Below are 24,420 nucleotides of genomic sequence, written 5' to 3'. Positions count from 1 at the left end.
GTTATATTTCCTAGGCATTAAATGTTTATAGCAATGTGCTTGTGGTATCTGCCGCACTGATTCAAGAATATATTTTGATCATTACTATCTCTTTCTGTTTGCCTGCAGTGAGCTCTCACATAACTAGGGCTGAATACACTGCACTTTTAAAATTAAACCAAGCCTCTGGGAAAGAATCATGGAAATAGATGGTTAAAGGACACCCAGGCAATTAACAATCATGATAAAGTTAAAAATTGAAGATAGGAAAGTAGGTTAAGAACTATTCTCTCTCTTTCCAACATGATGTGTTGATACAGAAGGAATATACATTAGATTTATTTTCCATAGAAAAGAGATATAGAGGCAGTCCACATTTTAGTCAATAAGTAAATCCCTTTGCTATCTGCCAATGGATTTTTCTACCTTTTAAGAAAGCACATAATTCTGAAATAATTCTTGACTTGACTGACTAAAGACTAACCTGAAAATACTTTATGCTTTCTAGAATCACAACAGTGTAACAATAGACTAATAAAGACTTAAAGGTTAAATATCTGAGATAATTTTACCCCAGCAATTATTTTTTTTGCAAAAAAAATACATGCAAAAGTATTTATCTGTGATAGTTTGCAACAAAACTCTCAAAAATAAATAGTAAAAAATTATAAAATGTAGCTGATGATTAAATATTATATAATCAATATATCATGATTTCTTCAGTGGCATCTCATTTTTGTACAACTTCCCTATTGGCATTCTTTCCCTCCATTAAAGTTAAATCCTTATGTGCCTGTCTTCTTTACCAGACAAAAAGCCTCTGAAGGACTGTTACTGGTAGTTTCATTCTTTCCCACACTGAAAGCACCTAGTGTTCCCTGAAAACATACTCAGTACTCAGTAAATATTTACTGAATGAGTAAATTGATGAGTAGAATCCAATGGCTTTTAGATAAACCACTATTATTTACTTGTACTTATATATTAATCACTTAAGAGGATAACAAAAAGAAACCAAAAAGGGAATTTACTATTTGTTAAATATTGGCTAGGTGTCAAACACCTTTCACATATTATCTTATTATCACAACATCTTTAAGGAGACAGATAACATTTTCTCAAATTTTACAGACTAGTTTCAAAGAGATTGAACATCTCCTCAAATCAAGTTAAAAGAGTTAAGGTTCTGACTTTTCTGAGATCATGTCTGGGTCATTTTCCCACCAAAAAGTTGCATTATCTTGCCTTGCCTTAGCATAATTAGGGTTTTGCTCCAAATACAAATCAGATTGTGAGTAAAACAGAAAGATAAATAGTAGTATTACACTTCTTTTTCATTATAGCCTGATCTTTCTTTGTGAAAATTATCTTTCCCTTTTTTTCCTTACTTTTTATTGTAAAATAAACAGAGAAAACAGTGATTTTATAAATCAAACATCCTTGAAACCACCACCCAGGACAAGAACTAGAACTTTACTAGAACTGCCCCTAGGAAGCCCTGCCATGTGTACCATCCCAATCACAGCCCCTGAGCACCCTCCGAAATAACAGTTCTGCTGACTTTCACAGTAGTTTCTTCCTTGAATTTCTTTATATAGTTTCATCACAATCATGCATCCCTAAATTGCATAGTTTGATCTGCCTCAAACCTCCACTTGCAGAGTATCTCTTAATCTACAAATTTCCCTCCATCCTTTTCCTTACCATTTATCTGCTGAAGAGCCTGGGTGGCAGGCCCATCAATTCTCCAACACTGAATTTTGCTGATTACATGCTCAAGGTACAAGTTCAGCATACTCCATGGCCCTCCGTATTTCCTGAAGTTTGGCACCTGGACCCAGAGGCCAGATGAGACTCAGATTCCATTACCTTGGCAAAACTACAGCTGGTGTGTGTTCTTTAATCAAGAAAATGCAATATCTGGCTTTGCTCTTTCTTGTTATTAATGGTCATTGATGCTCAACATCTAGATGCATTAATTGAATGGTGGTGGTAAAAGGGTAATTTTCTAATAATATCATTACCTTTTCATGTATTAACTTTAACAATTTTATAAAGACACTCTTTTCTTCCTCTATTATTTGGCTACACATTGGCTCAGATAATATAGGCAAAGCAGGGTAAATGCTTGATTTGTTTCTTTTATTTACCCAAGTTTCAAGATAAGGAATTGAGTCCCCATGAGTGTCAGAGGTTAACCATTTTTTGGATCATTATGAACTCAAATTCAAACACCTGCTGAGTTTGAATTTGTTGAAATTCTCATCCTTTTTGAAACTCATCTTGAATTCTTCAAGTTGGCTCCTGATTCCTTTTCATATTACCCTGGTAGTCTTTGATAATTTCCTTACTATCTGGTATGTCAAGTTGTTCCAGACCCTTAACATGTACTTCCAGCCCCAGACCTGGGACAAGCATTTTTCCTCTTGAAATTACTGCAGACCTCTTGCTCTTGGATTGTGCCAATCCCATCCCAGTTTTGGCTGCTTCTCCAGCATATAACTGTTGGTTATGTGGGAGGTCTGCCTATTCTCTGATCTACCAGATAAACTTGATTCTCATTATTTCCTTCCTTCAACCTACATGGAGGTTCAGAAAACACAGTGCTTGCAGTGGGTACAGGTTTGTCCCAACTTATTTATCTTTTAGGTTCATGGGGATAGTTTTGCTGTAAATGTTGTCCATGTGTTTTGGTTTTGCTATCTATCTGCTCTATTTTTTATGTGCAAAAACTAAGCTACCACTGTCTTCTAAGACTCAAGTTCCCTTTCCTTTTAAAAATTATGTCAACTTCAATTTTCTTGTTTCAAGATCTATGATATGCTTTCCATTAACATTACGCAAGGATCAATTTAATAGTGCTTATTCAGAAAAATTTTGGTTGGATTTTTTTTTTTAAGTTTGGTGAACACAATAAAAAAAAAACCTACTTACCACAGAGCCAAAGTTTAAAATAATCTTCTTTCAAAACATTGACTCAATATTTTATTAATTATACCTATAGAGACAGTGTTAATTTCCAATCCCCACACAACAGGGCTTGAAATGTGCACCGTTATACCAAGGCAACACAATTTGGCAAAAGAAAAAAAAAAACATGATGCATACCAAAAAGTAATGTAAGTTATTCTTTCTTAATGTCACTGCCCAAAGAGAGATATTTTCAGCTCTATTTTGATGAAGACAGCATTGATTTCAAAGGCAATGACATTTAAACAGCATTTATGGGGCTGTGAAACAGGAGTCATCCCAAGATATCCACAACATATATTCCCAATTTTTTTAAAAACTACATAAAAACAAGCATTACAGTAAACTGAATTAATACAAGTATGTATGCATATTATTTTAAATAGCTTCAAACTTCATTTCTCAATACATGTTTCTGTGTGTTAGGTTAGGCTATCTGCACTAAATTAAAATATTCCATTTTTTGTAGGAAACATAGGGGGAAAGACCATCTGGTTGTTGAAAACTGTGTATGAAAACCAAGACTGAGCATAATATTGCTAATATTTCTTCATTCACTCATATTTATCGAGTGCCTACTTTATGCCAAGCATGGAGCTAGGCTTGGGAATACAGCGCTTTATACAGGGGTTATAGTCAAGCCCCTAAGTGAGGAAAGATCAAAATCAAATTAGCTAAACAAACATTTCATATAATATAATAAATTCTGATAAGTTCTCTGAAGAAAAGGCAGGGCAGAGATATAGGGAATAACTGATAAGCAGGGTTTTGGACAAGGTTGACATTTTACTCAGGTTATATTTGTTTATATCTTGCTACTATTATGAAAAATATTACAGGGCTCATCCTTGTATCCATGAACATGTCATATTTTTTTTCTGTAAGATAATTTACTAGCTTATACATTTTCAAGAACTTTTTATAAGGATCAAATAGACCTTCAGAAGGAGCACTGGGTGTTATATGCAAACAATGAATCATGGAACACTACATCAAAAACTAATGATGTAATGTATGGTGATTAACATAACATAATAAAAAACAAATAGACCTTCAGAAAGATTGCAACACTTTACACAGTCTTTAGAGCACTATGTTGGAAAGCTGTGCTCCATGGCAACATTATTAAGTAATTGATGAATATTTTTCTAAGAACTCTGATTTCAGTTGTTTTTACCTTTTATAAATTTAAACTTATTTGGATTTAATTTTACTGCAAACTAATGAGAATGGATTTTATTCAACTATTTTAGTTGATTAATACTACTTATTGTATGGGGTGCCGGGGTGGCTCAGTCGGTTAAGCAGCTGCCTTCGGCTCAGGTCATCATCTCAGGGTCCTGGGATCGAGCCCCGCATTGGGCTCCCTGATCTGTGGGGAATCTGCTTCTCCCTCTGCCTGCCACTGCCCCTGCTGTGCTCTCTATCTCTCTGTCAGATAAATAAACAAAATCTTTAAAAAAAATACTACTTGTTGTATAACTTATCTTTTATATATTGATTTGAATTTTTTTTCAAGTTTTTTCAAATTTCAAATGTGGGTATAGAGTTTATATTTTTGGCTTTTGTAGTCAGTGATTCCTTTTCTATTATATATCCTCAATCATGATTGTTAAAATGTAAGAAAGTTACTGATATATTTTAACATATTTATCTTATAATCAGCCATCCTACTGAACTTTGCAGTTAATTTGATCATTTATCAGCTGGTTCAATCGGCTTTTTAAAGCAGGTAAACATCATCTGCAAAAAATAATTTAGTGTCTTCTCATCCCAAATATGTTTCTAGCTATAACTTTGTGCCTTATTGCACTGACTGACCCATCAAGAACAAATCTCTATTCAATCCCTGATCAAGTATCTAGCCTCAGAACTAAACTTCTTGGTTGACAGGGAATTCTCTCTCTCCCTCTCAAGACAAGTCTTTCTAGCTACAGTCCTAATTCTTAAATGGCTTGTCCAAACGAAACTCTGTCTCCAGGTATTTTCTACCCATTGTTTTTAGCATCGTATTTCTGTGTAAAAATATTAGGTAGTTCAGGAAGTCTTAACCTGGAATCCAAAAATAAATGTGCTTGCAGGGAACCACAAACCTCTTGAAACCACAGACAAAATTTTGTGAATATATGCGCTTTTCTAGGACAGAGGATCCGCAGCTTTCATTTGATTCTTAAAGTATCCTATGAGCCTGATAGCCTAAGAGTCAGTAAATGGATAGGCATGAATGATTAGGATAATCAGTAATTACAGCTAATAGAATTCTTGGGTTATTTATATTATTCAATACATGTACAACCATAACTAGGTGGTGTCAGCATAGATCTCTGCTGTTTTGTATATCAAAAAAAATATCTGAATCCCAGACAATATATCTGTCACTAATCTTCAACCTAATTCATTACATGATTATTCAAAACAAATACCAAATTTATTGCTCAGAACAAAGAACCTTTTTAAAAATAATTATTTAAATAATGAATAACTCTTCTATAGAAAAAATAAGGAATACTATTTTCCCTATCAGTACCATTAACATAACATTCAGTATTCATTTTTTCAGCCTCTACTCACATCTCTCAAACAACAAAGACTGTATAATTTTTAATAAGGTATATTCTCTTTAAAAAAAAAACAAGGCTAACACATTCTGCAAGGGTAATAAGTGACATCTGCTATAAAATGATATTTAAAAAGATTAAAAAATCATTCTTTTAAATTTGTGATCTTTCTTAAATTGTATTTCCAAATAACCATTTTTTCACAGGCTATTAAACTTGACAATAAAAAAAATGAAAGAATTTAGCAAGTTATGAATCATCTTATTTGGCTCATATATAACATTTAACTGATTTGAAATAAGATCCCAAATGGTTTAACTATGCCACTCTCTGATGAAAACAAAGATTAACAGGAAGGAGTACATGCAACTCAATGTCATTAGAATTTTCCCTAAAAGCTATTCTAAATGCTCACTACTGTAGCATTCTATACCAACTTAGAAGGTAATAATGGTATACCCGGAAAATTTTGCAGCTAGAGGATGCATTAGAAGTTTTCTAATGCTAATTGACTTACGAGTGAAGCTATTTCACATAGCACACACAGAAAGTGCCATTGTACATCAGGGCTTCTGCTGCCCAGACTTCTAAGATAAAGAAACAGAACAGCCTAACAGTTAATGGCCCTGCCTTCAGAGACACATGTGGTGCTTTAAAGAATTCTAAAGGTTGTTAAGTATGTACAAAGAGAGTATTTTCTTTTCTCAAATAGTTCACACTCCTTAATTCTGTTTCAATTTTAATTTCATAATAATAGTTAACACACAGCATTAAGTGCAGAGCATAATTTCTAAACACTACGTATCTAGACACTATAAAAATATTTATAATATGAACATAAAATATGTATCACTCCAACAACCTGAAAAGATACATATATTATTTTCCTCCTTTTATAATTGAGGAAACCAAAGCCCAGAATTTTGTAGACCATTACATTATCGTTTAGCTTACAGTATTTTTCCCACTTCTTGATATGTAAATTTCTCTTTGAAAAGTTTTAGTATTTTTTTCTGACTCAATCCTGTTCTGAAGCTTGTGTGATGACCCTTGGTGGGGTCTTTTCCTTTCATGATGGTAAGCACTCTGTGAGTTTCTCAGAAAAGACATTTCACTTCCTGCTATCTGGAAAATTTTGTTTAAAATGTCTCTGTTAATTCCATATGTCCATTTTCACACTTTGTTCTCATTCTGAAACTCTTTTTATAGATTTTGACCTTATGAATTATCCTTTATTTTGTGATAGTTTCCATTCTCTTTTTTTTTTTTGTCCTAATTCTGAGAGGTTTCTTAGACTTTATGTGCCAACTTACTACATGTGTGTGTGTGTGTGTTTTTTTTTTTTTTTTTTTTTACTTCCTGGGTACTCTTTTCATAGCATATTGCTCTTATTGCATACATAAAATACCCTCCTGAAGATATAATTTACAGACAATTTTTTAATAATGTTGTAATTTCCCTTAACCGCAAATGCTTCTCTGTTCTCTGGACTTTCTTTTGCTGTTTGATTTAGTCTTTCTCTCTTATGATGGAGATTTTTCTCAAAAGACTCATAATCTTTTGCTTACAGATCACATTAGATGATAGAATAACAAAATGTAATTACAGTCTCTATGTACATATGCAAGGCTTTTTGCAAAGTCATTAGATAATGAATAAGAATTTGTAGGCTTTGAAATGTCTCCCATTGGATGTATTTTTCTCCAGTTTCCTGCTTGGGGAGAATTGACCTGGCTCCAAGCATTCTAATGTTAAGCCTGAGAGTTCTGTATTCACAATGAAGACCCTTATTTAATCCTCCTGGTTTCAGCCTGGCTTTCCTCGAAACTGTTTCTTAATTAGTACCTCATGTCCTAAACACTTCTGGGGTTCAATGGTGAAGGACTGTGGAAGTAAAATATAATCTCTCCACTAGCCTTCTATTTCCCAAAATGTTTTTGAGATCTCTTGTTCCTCTGCTTTCTCCTCTTTTTTCTATTTATCTCTGTATCTGTGTGTCTTCTCAAATTATTTTGGAATGATTTCAAGAGGTAGGAAGAATAAATAATTAGGTTTAATCCATAATGTTCGCCTTCAGGTTAGAATTATTTATACTAGTAGCCTTGTTTCCTTTTAGGTAAAAGAGTTGGAGTGACAGAATTAAGATTCAGAAGAGCTGAATTCCTGGCCCAGTTCTTACGATCTATGTCACCATGTTCATGCTGCTTAACCTCCCTGCAGTTTCATTTAGTCATCTATCCTGGGCAGAGAGATGTAATAGTTGTGACACGTCCTTGCATGTGGCAGTGTGGGGAGTGGATGCTAGGTATTGCTATAGGGAAAGAAAGAGCTTGCTTTATCTGGATTTACTAACTCTAAGATTAAATGTGTGCACACCCTGGTTGCTGACTAATTCTTCACCCATTTATTCAATAATATTTGTTAAAAGTCTGTTATGTTGACTCAGGAGTTTCAATTCTAAGAGAAATGAAAATTTTTCTCTGCACAAGAAATTGTACAAGAATGTTCATATCAGCAAAAAAAAAAAAAAAAAAAAGGAATGAAACATGCTAAAAAAAATGGATAAAAATTGAAAAAAAGCCAATGACAAAAGACTACATGCCATTCCACTGAAACGAAATGTCCAAAAAAAAAAAAAAAAAATCTCTAGAGGCAGGAAGTAGATTGGTGGTTGCTTAGAGCTATGGGAGAAAAGGGAAGGGGAAATAGAAATGAGTGCTAATGGGTATGGGTTCCTACCTGGATAAAATTTTCTAAAATTGATTTGGATAATGGTTGTACAATCTGAACATACTAAAAAAAAATTCAATCATACACTTTATTTTTTTTAAAGATTTTGTTTATTTATTTGACAGAGAGAGACACAGCGAGAGAGGGAACACAAGCAGGGGGAGTGGGAGAGGGAGAAGCAGGCTCCTGGCCGAGCAGGGAGCCCGATGCGGGGCTCGATCCCAGGACCCTGGTATCATGACCTGAGCCGAAGGCAGACGCTTAATGACTGAGCCACCCAGGCACCCCTCAATCATACAGTTTAAATGAGAATTGTATTGTATCTTAATTATATCTCAGAAAAGCTTTTAAAAAATAACGCATCTGAAAAAATTTAAGAAAAAAATCTCTTACATGCACTTTTATGGCATTAGGAATATAAAATTGAATAATGTTGAAGACATCATGGAACTTAAATTCTAGCGAAGGGACATACATATAATTATAAATTCTAGTGAAATGAGAGATTCAGAAAATTAAGTAGGGGTAAAGGTTGAGGGTGATCACAATGATTAAACTGAAAGCCAAATGACAAGGAGAAACTAACTGTGATGCAGAATGACAAAAAATGAAAAGAGCATCTTAGGCAGTGAGGTTAAATGTCACATCAAAATCTCTGGGACAGGAGAGAACTCAGCTTACTGCAGGAGCTGAAAATTTACCCAAGGGCTAGAAAACAGTGAGGGAGTAAATTGTGGGTGATGAGGTTACATAGATAAATTGAAATTGTGCAAGATCTTATAGCTCAAATGTACTCTAAAGGTAATGGGAAGCCTCTGAAGGGTTTTAAGCAGCATGATATTATTAGACATTAAATAATATTTGCTTTTTAAGATCACTCTTCCCACTCGATGATGAATAGAATATAGTTTCCACTTTCTGTCCTAAAACTGCTTATGTACATCTAAACAGAAATATCAACCACACTGGTAAACATACATCACTCATAATTTTAAAAAGGGTCTCGACTGGTGGCAGTATTAAATTGGTAAAGTCGATATGGACAGAATCTGTAAAATGTTCACAGTCAGTAATTCCATTCCCTGAACTCTGCCCAAAATATAATGAAGAGTAACACACAAAGATGTTCATTACAGCCCTACTTAAAATGAATGTACAAAATTTGTAAATAGTTGCTAATTCTGTATGTGTGTAATCAGCCTTACTAATTTAGCGTTAGAGCTAATTTCTTGAAAATAAAAACAGGTCTATGTAAATAAGATGGTTCAATTGTAAATCCAGGACACATATAATTCTGTTATTTTACTTTAACTGAGTGGTCAGTTATTAGGTGAAATGGTTCAAGTATATTATGGGGAAATTAACTAATAAACTTGAAAAGGGTCATCACATCAATTTTTGTCATTCACACTTGGGTGGAATGTGTCAGACAAACGTTCAACTCAAAAATAAATCAATGTCGCCTGAATGGCTCAGTCGGTTAAGCGTCTGCCTTCAGCTCTGGTCATGATCTCGGAGTCCTGGGAATGAGTCCCCTGTCAGGCTCCCCGCTCAGCAGAGAGTCTCCCTCTCCCTCTGCCTCTCCCCCTTCTCATGCTCTCTCTCTCTCTCTCCCCCCGCTCTCTCTCCCTCTCTCAAATAAACAAATAATATCTTTTTTAAAAATCAATGTCAATATATATGCTTATGGGCATATAATTGTATACAGATGCCCCTTGAATCGTTTCTATCCACATGCACAACACACACACAACACAATACAGAGAATTAATAGAACCAGGATGGTTTATTTTGCAAAAACATAGATAATTCCAGGATGCACCAGGAAGCATTACCATATTCCCTTGATTTTTTTCCTGGAAAAATAATGGTAAGTTGTACATCAAGATGCCTTCACAAAGAAAATGATTTGTAGAAGAAAAGTACTTAGTGTAAGTGAAAATAGTCTTTTTTCCTAGTGTATGAAGACTTTTTCTTCATTACCACCACCTCTACTGCTAAAATATATAGTGTTGGCTTAATTCGTAGTTTGTTACTTCTTTACAGAAACTGATAAAATGAAAATTTGTCACAGACCCAGAAAACATTCAGTACTCTTCATGTAGGGCTATGGTCTACCATAATTTGTATTGTAATTACAAGAAACTATATTTGAAAGTCCTCATGCTTAGCCCAATTTTTGTCTCTAAGTAATGAAGAAAATTATCTTCTAAATAAAAGAATTACACTTAGAATGGCAAAATGTTCACATGAGCATCACATCAGATATACTCTCCTTGCCTCTTACTCACTTTGGGATATAAGTTCATTAAGTGGAATAATGCAGAATTACAAATACTGCTTAAGTTGCTTTTTGGTGTTGATGTTGTTTTGGTTTGTGGTTTTTGACCAAGTAGATACAGCTTACTTTGATTTTGTTAAATGAGCTCTTGATAATAAGTAATATATTGTTTCAATGCATTTAAAATTCTTGCATTACTCATCAACATTCAAGTTCATAGCTGTAAGTCCACATAATTAAATGTGAATTGGTGAAAACGCATCTGCCCAAAGTCTCTCAATTTATACCAAGTCCCCAAAAGTAGGTTTAAAGGGAAAGTTGCTCAGAAAAGAATGCAAGACCTCTTGTAACATTTTAGTAGTATAATATCACAGTCATATCTATCAAATGCAATGAAATAGTGCAACATTAAATAAAATTTAGCTTTGTAACTTACACATATACTAAGAAAAAGTAATGGAAGAAATTCATACTTCCAAATCTTTCAAATAATTTCACTTTAATTGGGCCTAGAGCCCCTGAGAAAAACTTAATTGAATTTATAAGCTATAAAAAGGTTCGCCTAACAGAGAAAATAAATAAATTCTTAAGGTTAATTTTGGCTGCGATGATATGGAAAGCAAATAACAGGAGCATTGCTGGGAGAGTACAGACTGAACTCAGCACAAAGATAACATAACAGTAGGCTAATTAGTCCTTAAAGCCCAGAAGGTTGAATTGTTTTTTTTCGTGAGAAGCTCCCAGAAACAAAGGTTTCTCTGACTTACTGTGTAATATGGGTGAAGCCTCCCTTCACTAATGAACACATATGTGACCTCTGACATCACCACTCTGGTGGCTGCAACACAGGCAGAGATGCAAGGCCAGAAATGGCAACATCTTCAGGAAGTGACTCCCGTCTCTAGAGTCCTTGTGTGCTTACGACATAATAAGCTTTTCGTACAGTTACTCGCACTGATTGACGAGAAGCAGAAGAAATAACAAATCAAGATATAAAATCTCCTCCCTTACCAGAGGCAAGATGTGGCTGACAATATATATGAAACGGGAGCATTATCTATAAAAGAGCCCTTATATAAGTGTGATCCAGGAAAATAATGTCAGAATCCTCTGAAATGGCAAATAGTCTGGTGATAAATTCTTTCAAGGTAAATTACTCAAATGATAAAAACCACCTGCAAAAGTACTCTACTCTTCCAATCCATCTGAACGATTGTATCATAACCATGGATTGGCTCTGAAAGCACAATGCTACGCCAGTGTCCGTTTTTTATTAAATAAATTAAAAGTAAAATTTTAACTAATAAATATATAACCACTGTTAGCGATCGCAAAAAAAAAAAAAATCACATTTAACCGCCTGATTAGATACTTGTTTTTGTGTATGTTGTGCACATGAAACTCAGTAAGACTGAGACCACGTCCTCACTACACAAAGATCAGTGTAATTTTAATTTTTAAGTAACTATATTTTCCCTAGTTTGGGGGATTATATACCATGATATAAACAAAAACGTAAGATTTTCTTTACTAAACTCTCTAGCTCCCACCTATTTCCAAAAAACAAAACAAAACCAAGTCTTATGAGATTAAAATCAAAGTCTATGTTCCTTTGGGACGCTCTAGGGGAGAATCCAGTCCTTGCCTTTTCCAGCTCTCAGACACTGAATGGCTTCCTTGGCTCCTGGGACATCACTGTGATCTCTGCTTCCATCATCATATTTCCCTTTCTGCCACCCAGTTATTTCTAACAGTATTGGGAGTATTTGATATTTGACTCTTCTTTAGTCCCTGAAGGTTTCTAACATCATCCTCTCCTGAGAAAGAAGGGAAATACAGAGCCTCTGCCCTGCTTCCACCGGAGGTAGGAGAAAACTACCTGCCAGACACAGCAATAGCTCTCTTGGGCCAGTGGGTGAGAGAAGTACCTAGCTAGCTCTGCGGGAGTCTCAGTGGGAGCACAGCCCAGCCACCAGAGGGAAGTGGAAAGGGACTTGCCTTGGAAGTCACGCTGAAAAGGGATACTAGATCATCAGCACAGTGTTAAAGTCCTGACATGCCCTGGAGTAGCAGGCTCACACTGCACGCAGCAGTACAGGGCTGACCAAAGAGCAGAATGAGTAAACTTCCTTGGCCATGCAAAAGCTTATGAAAGTATTAAGTTAAAAAAAAAAATCTTTATTTCCAGTATCTCCCCATCCCTCCATGGAAATTTATTCTTGAGTGTCACTTTCTTGGTGGCCAAAGTATTACTGAACGTAAATTTGGTATTGTAGGAATCACGGCAAAACTCTGCCCTTAAAGTGTCTTCTTCAGGAAGGAGCCTGAGGTGAACAGATCATAATCATAACATTTCTATTATGTTAGAGATTATTCCCATATTGCTTTTCCTTTAGGAAAAAAGTACCGCTAGAATTTTGTCCTTCTTATTTCTGCTTTTGTCATTACATTATCCTGACATGTTATAGGTTTTGAGAAATCTACTGGTATTGAGAGCATATAAAAATATTAATGAAATAATAATAAGATTTAAATGTCTTAACATATGCAAATAAGTATGTACATGATTACTTCCTTAGTTTTTTGTTTTAGAAAACTGGTATATATTGTAATTACGAGTTTTAAAATCTGTCTTTTTTCAGATACCTTCCAGTTAAAAACTTAAACCTAGTAATTGTTCAATTTATGTCTGTCATTTCCTTTCTCCAGTTATGCAAGAGAAAATCAAATATTGCAAACTAATCCACACTGGAGTTTGTTTAGAGTATTACCTCACTTTTTAATCATTTCTCATTTCTTTGAAATGTATGATAAAAATAAACCATCATCTGATTTCAATTTATTTCTTATTTTGTAACATTTTTTGTTGTTTTTAAAAGATATTTTTGTCTTATATGACTCACTTGAGAAAATGTGGAGAATCTTTAACTTTATGAATTTCATTCATTCAAAAGATGCTGGCGCATCATTCCAATTCCTGAAAGGTGGCTCTATGTTTTTATCTAGTAGGTGGTGAAAGTTTAATTATTTAATATGTGCCACCATTTTGAAAAGTGTAATCTCTTTTCACATTATTCAAGAAATAAAAGTATCATGTAATCAAGAGTGATCACTTAACTGAGGTAAAATTAAAGTGTAGCATTTTATTTACATGTGAATAGTGAACCACATATATTTCTGGAAACACCATGCTTACTTTTGTTATTAAGACTAAAGGCTGTTTCCATGTAAACTTTCTTCATGATGAAAAGGTATTAGGTTGCAACATATTTCCACTGAGGATTGAGGAAGAGATAATATTCTACATTTGACTTTAACCTTTAAAATTCTAAAGAACATGCCAATCTAATACACCTGAAAACAAGGTGATTTATAAATTTGCTTCTGTAAGTATCTTCCTGATGAAGGAAACGTGGTTGATTATTTAGTAGATCCTCTTAATGTAAACATTCTTTCAGTCCAACTCTTAATTTGCCATAGACTATAGATGTCATTAGATTTTGTAAGTCCTCCTTTGGACTTTGTTACATGTTTTTGCAAATAAGAACCTTAAAATGATACACTTCCTAAATTCCATTCACTCTATCCACAAATAACAGAGGCTACTGATTTCTGAGACAATATATAAATTTCAAAGAAGGTGAAGACAGTCACTCCAAGGCTTTGTGTGGCAGGAGTTTGGGTTTTCCACAGCTAATATCATTCAGAACTGTGGACAGCTCCTATTAAGGCATGGAGTTGATGGCAATCTCCCTTAAACATAACTCAAAGTAATGCTGCTTTCTATTCCTGTATTTGTTTGCTGTTTAACAGACGCCTATTAAAACCGCATAGTTGCATACATACTCCTTCCACGGATTCCTTTTCGAAAGAGTTCAGTTAAATAATAAGTAATAAATGCCACCCTGAGTTTTATAATTTTAAATGGAAAGCCCAACCTTATTCTGGAGTTGCAGGGTGTGCGCACGCTAAGAGGATCTACTTCACGACCTTCATTTGATAATCTCTAAACAGGCTTATAACCGAAAGAATACTTGGGCGACAAATAAGATGGGGAAACGTCTTAATTTTAATTCTCGGAAGCAGTTTCCCTGACAGCTGACAGCTCTCTGCCCTTGTTCCCGAGCTGGGAAACGGGGAAAGAGATTTCTGAAACAGACTTGTAGTCAAGGTCAAGAAAGGGTGTCTCTCGGTTTCAGGAAGGGGGCTCTGGAAACGCCCCCTGCCTCTGTTTTGGGAACTCGAAGCTTCCTGCCACGCTGCTGCCCGACCTGGCAGCGCCTGTTCCACTGATACCTCAAGTCAGGGACGATCCAAGCGCAAACTGCCCTTCCTCAGCCTGCCAGCCACTATTCTGAAGAAATGCACTGAGGATGCCCAGTGCCTATAAGCAGATGAAAAACAGATTAACATTCCCCAGGGGCGAGAGCGGCTGGAACAGCTAGGACCTGTGAGTCACTGTCTCCGCTTGCCCCATCCTCTCCTCCAGCCCAGGAGCGCCTTCTGAGGGGCCCACTTATGGGGGGAGCAGCGCGAGGAAGGGAGTCACCCCAAAGACGACTTTCTGGCCGCTTCCTTACACCCTCATCTCCGAAGTAAAAGTTTTTCTGGCACAACTTAGCATCCTCCCATCTGGGGGTCACCGTGGACTTCTTCCCCGATGTGTCCCCAAAGTTCACGAGGCAAAGGAGGCGAGCCTCCCTGGGATTCCCGGGCAACAGGAGCTCCTCATCCCACCCGCTCCTCGGCGGAAACTAGTTAAAGAGTCGAGCCAGCTCAGCCCGAGTGGGAGCCGCCCGCAGCGCCACCCCCCGCCCGCCCGGCAACCCCTCCCTCCGAGTCCCCGGGCGCCCCCTCCCAGGCGCTAGGAAGCGTGTTGGAGGGCGCGCCCGGAAGGGAGGGTGGGGCGGCGACAGGGAGTCCTCACCTGAAATCACTGTAAGGGTGGATAATCCAGAAGCCTGCAGTTTTAACCCTTTCCTGCTCCTTCTCCACCGCTTTCTGGCTCCCAAACATGCGGAGCGAGAATTTGTTGACCCCGGGCTGCAGCATGGAGGTGAACTGCCTCTGCATGAAGCCGTACTGCCGCCGGGGGCCCTCGGCGTCCTCGAAGCCCCCGGCCGGCTCCTCGCCGCCGCCGCTGCCCTCAGTGGCTGCGCTCAAGGCTCCGCCGCGGCTGGTGCTGAGGCTGAGGCTGCCCGAGCGAGGCGAGGCTTCGCTCAGCCCTCGCGCGCCAGCGCCTCCCCTCGGCTGCCCTCTGCTGGCCGGAAAGGGTCTCTCCCCGCCCGCACAGCGCGCACTCGCCCTCCACTCTTGCTCCACTTCTGCCCAGTGTGACATTGAACTCAGGAGCCCTCCGAGACATTTATCTGCACAGGTTGTGAGAGACTCGGTGTGTGTTTGCACGTAAGAGGAGAGAGAGAAGCAGAGATGCAAAGAGACAGAGAAAGACTGAGCCAGCGGATGTATGTGCGGCCAAAAGAAATAAACATCCTGAAACTCCCTGAGGCATCGTCACATTGAACGCCTGTTTGAATGATGTTACAGATAGGAAAAGCGAGCGAGCTGTCTCTGAATGCAGAAAATTCACGTGTAAAGCTAGATGTACATAATAAAGTAAGATTTGATAATGGATAATAAATTTCATGAGTAAAAGGGAAGTTGTGTGTGTGTTTTGTAAGGAGGCAGACAGCGAAAGGGACTAGGTCTGGGTAATCGGGAGTAATCAGCTGCTTGGGGCTTTTCAGATGAAGATGTGACACCAAGGGACAGACAACTGACCTCCTTACACTTACCCTTGTTTATTCTTCCCCAGCGCCTTAAGCAGGGGATGGGATTTCTTTCTTCCCAAGGCCACTCACATCAACACACATGCAAGCAAGTCTTCCAGCTGCCAACACTGAGAAAAATGTGTTAGGGAAAGCTCGCCAGAGCTGACCTATCTTTTTAGATAAGTTATGTAATCAATAAAACACACTAAGAGGCATGCATGTTGGTCAGTGTTCACCTACACCTCTCCAGGAAGCCAAGATGTCTTGGAATTTAGGCAGAATGTAATCACCATTTCAAAAGGGGGAAAGTATTCTCAAGAGAGACTTACAATGTGCTAGTGATGCTGAGGAAAGCATTCTGAGATTCCTCCTATCCCCACAGTGTCTCTCAGACACACCAGATTAGTTAAAGGAAGCAAGATGTGTTGCCAAACTCGCCAATCACTCAGCGGGGCAGCCCCAGAGTCTGAGAGCTTCAAGACTCCCAAATGTCCCAAAACATCTGTTCCAGATCCAAGCATTGCCTTCCTCCCCACAGCCTCTTTGAAGGAAATCCTGCCCTGCTAAGAGTCTCCGATCTAATGGGTTCCTGTCAGTTACAGCCACACTTTGGGAGGAGAGGAGTGAGCATCTCTGGGAGGGAGTCTATGGCTCACTGGCAACCAATGGCCTAGGGTGAAAAAAATGGGTGGGGTCGATCATGATGCCTTCCCGAAAAACTGAGCAGCAATGAAGCTAATTAACAATGGGAGAAGCAAGGCTAAGACAAAAGAAGACAACTCGCTGCCCTCTTGAGGAGTTAACAGCCTGAGAAAGGAAGCAGAGAACAGAGAAAAAAGTGGAAAGCAGCAAAAACAAGAAGCCATTAGGCATAACTGTGTTCTAATTCTGTAAGATTCCCCTTACCATTCCACTTACCATAGTCTATGCGAAATCTCCTTTTTCAGTGAGCTCCATCCTGACTCAGGCACCATCTGTTTTCAACTAATCAAAAACCAGAGCCCTCAGAAGTAAGTATAGGTGGCCAAATTTCAATGGTAAGAAATAGGGAAACTAGGAACAGTATAGTGCTCTGATCTAGCAGAGTAGGGACTCTGGAAATCCCAGGGGTCATATGAGGATACCAGGTGCCAAGGACAGAAGGAAGCCAAAGGGATGGATAAAAACAAACACTGACTAAAGCACAGTTCTTCCTAAGAAAGGCCCGATTACTCAGGCAGTTTGTCTTTATTAGACTAAAGATGTTTCCTACTTTTCTCCTATTCTGCATGCTCCTCCAATCACTCTATTTTCAGTCATGGGTATGACAATGTATATTTTAACATAAATTTTAAATTTTATAATAATTCAAAAATATACCATCTAAAATGTTATGCTAACTAAGTTTAAGTCAGTTTCTCTTTTCTTCTTGCCAATCCTTGTATTTGTTCTATTTCAGCTTAATCTTAATCATGACCAGGCAATTATGTGAGTCAGAATTTTTCTGTTTCAATGTCCATACTAAACTAATAGGACAAAATTACTTAAAACATGTTTTCAAAATACGACAAAGAAATGTCTACATAGGGTCACAAGTCATTGTTTGCTCCAGGTACAGCTTTTAGGTGACTGTCATTCATTTAAACTCTCAAAAAAAAAATACATTATTTTTTAAATTTTGAGAATGTGTATGTTATATCCATTTATTAACTTAAAAGATGTCAGCAAGAGAAAGTCAAGTTTCTTCACTTGACTTTCAGACTGTTGATTTAAAGTTGTTTAGAATGTAGACTTAAATAAAAAAACTTACGTTAAGGTTTCAAGAAAATTAAAACAGAATGAAAGCTATAAAAGAATGAAAGCAATGAGAGACACAGACAGACAGACACACAAACAGAATCGGCAAATATATTTTAAAATGTGACCAAATCATGAAACTAGACTTCTGGGGTTAGAATGGACAAATTTCTTCCATTATTTAATTTTCTCTTTTATTTCTGAACTCATAGCATGAATTTAAAAAGTTTTTTGACCAAGTTAGAAATCAGGGACTGATTATTTGCTCGAGCAGTTTTGGGGAGATAAGAATTACAGATAAGAGCTAAATTAGGCTCTGCAATTCTTTATCTTGACACTCCCCAGCCCCAGACCTAAATTTTACTTTCCTATTGTCACTTCCTTTTCTCCATCACCCCATCCTTCTCCTAACCCACCCCAGGCACAGATGTACCCCCAGGACATCTGTACCCCCAGGACTGGCCTAAATTTTGAGGATAACCTCTCTTAGCAAGTTTCCATGTCTGTTCATTGATTAAACTCTCTCAGGCTGAAATCCACTGGGCTAAATTAGAATTTTTTTTCCCCCAGTCATCTTAGAAGTAGGACTACCATCATGTCTGACTCTGTCATTAGATGTCCATGATGTCAAAGTGCATTGTATCTCAGAGGAATCTGATGACTGAGGACTCATCAGAGCCTATCACTTAAGGGTCCATTTCATGAGAATGTCCCATCAGTGGTTGTAACGGGTGCTATTCAGTACATACAAGGATCATGCATCTTTTAAAATGTTCTCTGTTTCCTTTAATACTCTGCTTAAGATCAAATTGCAGACAGCAGCAGAAGATTAATATGAAACTAAAATAAAATCTATGCAGCAGACGCAAGCACATGTGAAATGAGACAAAAAAGATAGATGGGCGGCTTGAAGTTTGACAGCTTATTGGAAAATTCTCAGTGAAACTTAAAGATTTCAAAGATAAAAACACTTTAGTTCTCTTACTGGGGCAGAGGAGTATGTTAAACACATATTTCACACGTAGGAAAAGGGAGTCGGAGCTGTCTCTGTTGAAGAAGGCAATGGAAAGGAATAGTTCACCACAGGCGATCTCCCAGGCTCTCTGTGTCTCATGCACAGGCAGACTCACCTATCTATCTGGAAAGCAACTGCCAGCATCATGCTTCATGTGAAACACTGGAGATGCTACAATGAGATACTCACACCAAGCATGGCTGCCATGTGTGGTTCTTTGCAGTTGATAATATTGTCTCCCTGAAAACCCAGAAGAATCAACTGCTTAACTGTCATAATAATAACAGAATTCTGAAAGTTGGTACAAAGTAAACATGGAAAAGTTAGACAGAAAGTGAATGGATAGAGAAAGGTATCCGATATGATAGTAACCAGAAGAGAGTAGGGTAGCTATCCTAATACCAGGAAAAACAGACTTTAAATCAAAAAGTTATAAGACAAAGGAGGACATTATATATTAATAAAAGGTTCAATACAGCAAGAGGCTATGACAATTATAAACATTTACACACCTGATGTCAGACCATCAATATATATGGAGCAGAAACTGATAGAATTGAAAAGAGAAATGGATAGTTCTACAATAATAGTTCAACACTTCAGTACCCTACTCTCAATAATGGACAAAACAACCAGACAGAAGATAAAGAAACTATAGAGGATAGAAACAACACAATAAACCAACTAGATCTAATAGACATATATAGAACATATACAACAACAAACAGCATAAATATTCTTCTCCGGTGCACATGGGACATTTTCCAGAATAAACGGTATGGTGGGCCACAAATTAGCCTCAATAGATTTTAAAAAGTAGATATCATACAAAGCATCTTCTCTGACCACAATGGGGAGAAGAAATCCATAACAGAAATAAAACTGTAAAATTCACAAATTTGTAGAAATTAAACAACATATTCTTAACCAATGGATCAAAAAGAAACCATAAGGGAAGTTAGAAAATACTTAAGATGAATGAAAAGAAAAACAGAACATACCAAAACTTATGGGATGCAGTGAAAGCAATGCTGAGGGAGAAATTTATAGCCGTAAATGCTTACATTTTTAAAAAAACAAGATTGTAAATCAACAAACTAACTTTACAACATAAGGAACTAGAAAAAGAAGAACAAACTAAACTCAAAGCTATTAGGAGGAGGGAAATAATAAAGATTAGAGCAAAGATATACGAAATAGAGAACAAAAAAACCCCAATAGAAATAAATAACAAATTCAAAATTTAGTTCTTTGAGGGGTGCCTGGGTGGCTCAATCAATTGAGTGTCAGACTTTTGGTTTAGGCTCAGGTCATGATCTCAGGGTGGTGAGATCAAGCCCTGCGATGAGCTCCATGCTCAACAAGGAGTCCTCTTGAGATTCTTTCTCGCTCTCCCTCCCCTTTTGCCCCTCCCCCTGCTCACATGCTCTTTTTCTCTGTCTAAAATAAATAAATAAAATCTTAAAAAAAAAAGTTAGTTCTTAGGAAAGATTAACAAAACGGGCAAACCTTTAGCTGGATGGACTGGGGAAAAAAAGATAAAAGCTACTAAAATCAGAAATTAAAATGGGAACATTATTACTGATTCTACAGACATAAAAAGGATTATAAGAGAGTATATGAGCAATTGTATGCCTAAATGAAATGGACACATTTCTAGAAGCACAAAACCTAAATCATAAAGAAACAGAAAATCTAAATAGATCTAGAACTAGTAAGAGGATTGAATAAAAAGTCTCCCAGGAAAGAAATGCCCTGAACCTAATGGCTTCACTGGTAAATGGTACCAAATGTTTAAGGAACAATGAATACCAATGTTTCTTATACTTCTCCAAAAAACTGAAGAGGACAGAATACTTCCTAACTCCATCTATGAGATAGCATGACCCTGATACCAAAGCCAGATAAAGATGCCAAAAATAAAGAAAACTCAGACCAAGATCCCTTATCGACATTGATGCAAAAATCCTCAACAAAATAATAGCAAAACAGATTCAGTGGCATTTTGAAAGAATTATACACATGACCAAGTGGGATTTATTCCTGAAGATTAGTTCAATATACGAGAAAAGCATCCAATGTGATACACCACAGTAACAGAATGAAGGGAAAAAAAAAAAAACTCACATGGTAATTTCAATTAATCTATACCAGCTGACTCTGTGCTGGGCACCACAGAAATCTCACTTCAAGTTCAGGAGGCAAATATTTGTCTGCATTTTGCACACTAGGATGGGAGAACTTATTAACATAAAAATTTGACATAGCTTTTGTGAAGCAGAGCTACCTCTTGACCATGATCTATCTGATGGTAATGCTGCCTGCGCTCCTAACTGAAATAATGTACATCCTATTTTAGTATGAGGTATATATATGTATTTTTTTTCCAAATCCACATGTTTCTTGGCAATAAAAATCATTAAATGTTTCATTACCAGATGACAGAATGAATAAATGAATGGATGAACAAGATAAACTAGGGGTTAATAATTTGCCAACACTTAACTGATGAATTTTACTTTCCTTCTTAGAGTTAATGTTCTCTTTTGACCTTCCACTTCCAAGGCCAAACCTCGTGACCCATTGTCTGAGAGAGAGGAGGTGGTACCGTCCCCAACAAAGAGGCCATTGATCAACTTTGAGACTCAGAGCTAACTTTCTCCACCTCTTTAGCAAGAAATTTCAGAGAAGGTCTGGAAATGAAGTTGCATACTATTATAAATGAGACTATTATTGTTTTTGTCTCTGAATCAATTAGAATGCATAAACTAGGTTAAAGGAGGTTAAATTTTGTGATCCTGGTTGTCCCTAGCAATTGACAAAACCTTACATTTCAAGGTTTTGCCTATCTGTTTTGTTCTCCCACTCACCCAGGCCTGTAGTGACCCTTACTTTACACTGATCCATTCACATACCATCTTCTTAAAATTTTTGCGAAGGTTTTATATTTATTTTTTAGCACTAATAGATTTGTATTTTTTAAAAATTTTTTTTAGCAGATAGTGTTTATTAGTTTGCAAACAAAGGTTTTAATTTTAAGATAAATGACCTAGAATTAGGGATAAATTTTTAATTGGAAAAGGAGGGTAAATATCACACCAAAGGGCAAACTTTGACCTTATTGGAATTGAGAAATGAATTAAACAACATTCTTGTATTCTGAAATATTGGTGTCCATTTAGAGAAATGTATTTTTCCTTTTGGGGAAATACAGGGAGCCCTGTATTGACTTTGTCTATAATCCTTTGAGCAAGAGCCTTTTCCTAACTCCACATGATTACAATTCGTCTCTAATCACAAGACCTGATTCAAGCCAGGTTATGGGAGTTGTTCTCCCAAAATCTGAGCTCTTCAGCATAAACTAAGCAAGAACATGGGCAGTGGGAATAGAATTTTCCATGATAACAAGGTAGAGATGCAATCCTTTGTTTCTCCTACAGAATTCCATAGAGCTGCCGTAGTATGTCTTGGTGTTCAGTTCGTCCTTTAATAATATGAAATTTTGTGCTGCATATTCTTTCTTTGTCCTTCCAGATTCAGTATCTACCCTTCTCTTCCCTCTATGTTTCCTTCAGGCTGCCAGCCATGGACTGCATCACCAAGGATCCTATATACTCTGACCTCTCTCACGGCCAATAAGAAGGACCAGTAAAAGATGAATTGCCAGAGGAGGAAAAGAGTAAGTTTTTTACTTCCCTTGTCCCACTTCCTCTCTTCTTCACCATGGTTCTTTCTTAAGTTTCTTTCTTCCATGGCCACAGCTCCTACTGCCTTCCTAATGGCTATAGCTTATGTCCATTCAGAAATAATTTTCTCCCTCTTGCCGCTTTAGGAGTAGTAATGCCTTCCTGCTGTGCCTACTTCCAATATGGCTCCTTTACCATCCTTGTGGATCTCCTTAATTTTGTCCATATCTCTGCATGCCATATCTCCTTCCATTAAAATATCTTCAGTTAAATCTGTTGAGTGTGCCACCTTTTGCATGCCAAGATCTTGACTATTTAGATCCTAATAGGTGCTAATACAGGTCTAATAGACTCCTTTGTCAGAGTTGCATCTGTTTCCCACATCAAAGGACTCACAGGTACATCAATCTTTCTATCTGCATTCATCAAAACTGTTTAGTTTTCATTATGTGTATATGTGAAAAAATATTAACTAGATATATATGTATACTTCAATATGTGTTCTCTAAGAATATTATTGAGCAACACTTGTTTTTATTTAGAAAAGCTTCTTAACCCATTTTGTAAAAAATGTTTATGAAACCAACTACACGTTTAAAATGCATTGTTCCTATTCAGATAAAAAAACAAAGAAAAAACATGGTTTTACCTTTGACTTCTCTGTTTCACTTCCAACTTTCATCCAATCTGTCAACAGTTCCTGTTTTCTCTAAATTCTGAATCTGACCACTTCTCGCGACTGCCTCCTTATAATTTCAACTCAAACGCTTCAGCCAGAGTGAGCATTTTACAGCAGAAGCCAGGCCAGGAAATCCCTCTAATCCCAGTCCTGTCAGGGGAGGACTCTCCCAGGAAAAGCCACAATCTTGACAGTGACCTCCTAAGCCCAGTCAGATCTCTGATCCCATTGCCTACCTCCTCCTCCCCCAAACTCTGCCTCAGCCACACAGACCTTACTCTTCTTAAAGTCCACCAGGCACAATTCTGTCTCCAGATCTGGCCAATGCTGGTCCTCTACCTGCAGTGTTTTACTCACACCTTAGATAGGTGTTTGCTTTACGTGATCTTCTCAGTAAAGCTTTCTCTGATTATTTTACATAAAAGGCAACCCCTCCTATTTCTTCAATTTTCACCACTGCTCTGGACACTAAGTGACATCCTCAATATTTTACTTCTTTATTTGTTATCTCTCTCCCCCACTAGAATGTAAGTCCATAAGGCTCTATTCACTGCTTTGTCTCCATGACTTAGAACAATAACTGGCATCTAGTCTTATTCAGTAAATTATTTATGAATAAATAAAACAGACATATTTTCTCACTTTAAGTTAAGAAATTCATAACAAAAGATAATTATGTATTAGTTATTACATAATTATTTCAAATCGTATTTTTAATACAATTGACTAATGGCCTAAGGAGATATTCTTACCAGGTGAAAAAAATTCTCTTATCTTTATCTAGATTTTCTGTGGAAATATTGCATTATAGAACCAGGGTAATTTCATGCCAAGTCATATAATAGCAATGAAATTACTGAGTCAGTGTTATAATTGAAAATTATTTAGGTGACTTAATGCAAGAGAGAAATGACCCTAAATTTTAGGTTTGATAATATTTCCTTTCTAGAAAAAAGGAGAGAAGAGATGTTGGCA

The 24,420-nt window shown here is 37.0% G+C and overlaps 1 protein-coding gene across 1 annotated transcript in view; it reads right to left on the bottom strand.

The window, feature by feature from the left end:
• Positions 1-15,858, bottom strand: part of HCN1 (hyperpolarization activated cyclic nucleotide gated potassium channel 1) — a 395,566-nt gene extending 379,708 nt beyond the window's left edge. Inside the window, exon 1 of the mRNA XM_021695347.1 lies at positions 15,446-15,858. Coding sequence (XP_021551022.1) covers positions 15,446-15,858 — 413 coding nt within the window. The remainder of the gene's footprint in view (positions 1-15,445) is intronic.
• Positions 15,859-24,420: the final 8,562 nt, after the last annotated feature.

The sequence above is a fragment of the Neomonachus schauinslandi genome, chromosome 7, assembly GCF_002201575.2.
Source record: "Neomonachus schauinslandi chromosome 7, ASM220157v2, whole genome shotgun sequence".
Classification (NCBI taxonomy): domain Eukaryota; kingdom Metazoa; phylum Chordata; class Mammalia; order Carnivora; family Phocidae; genus Neomonachus; species Neomonachus schauinslandi.
This window is presented reverse-complemented; position numbering and strand designations above follow the sequence as displayed.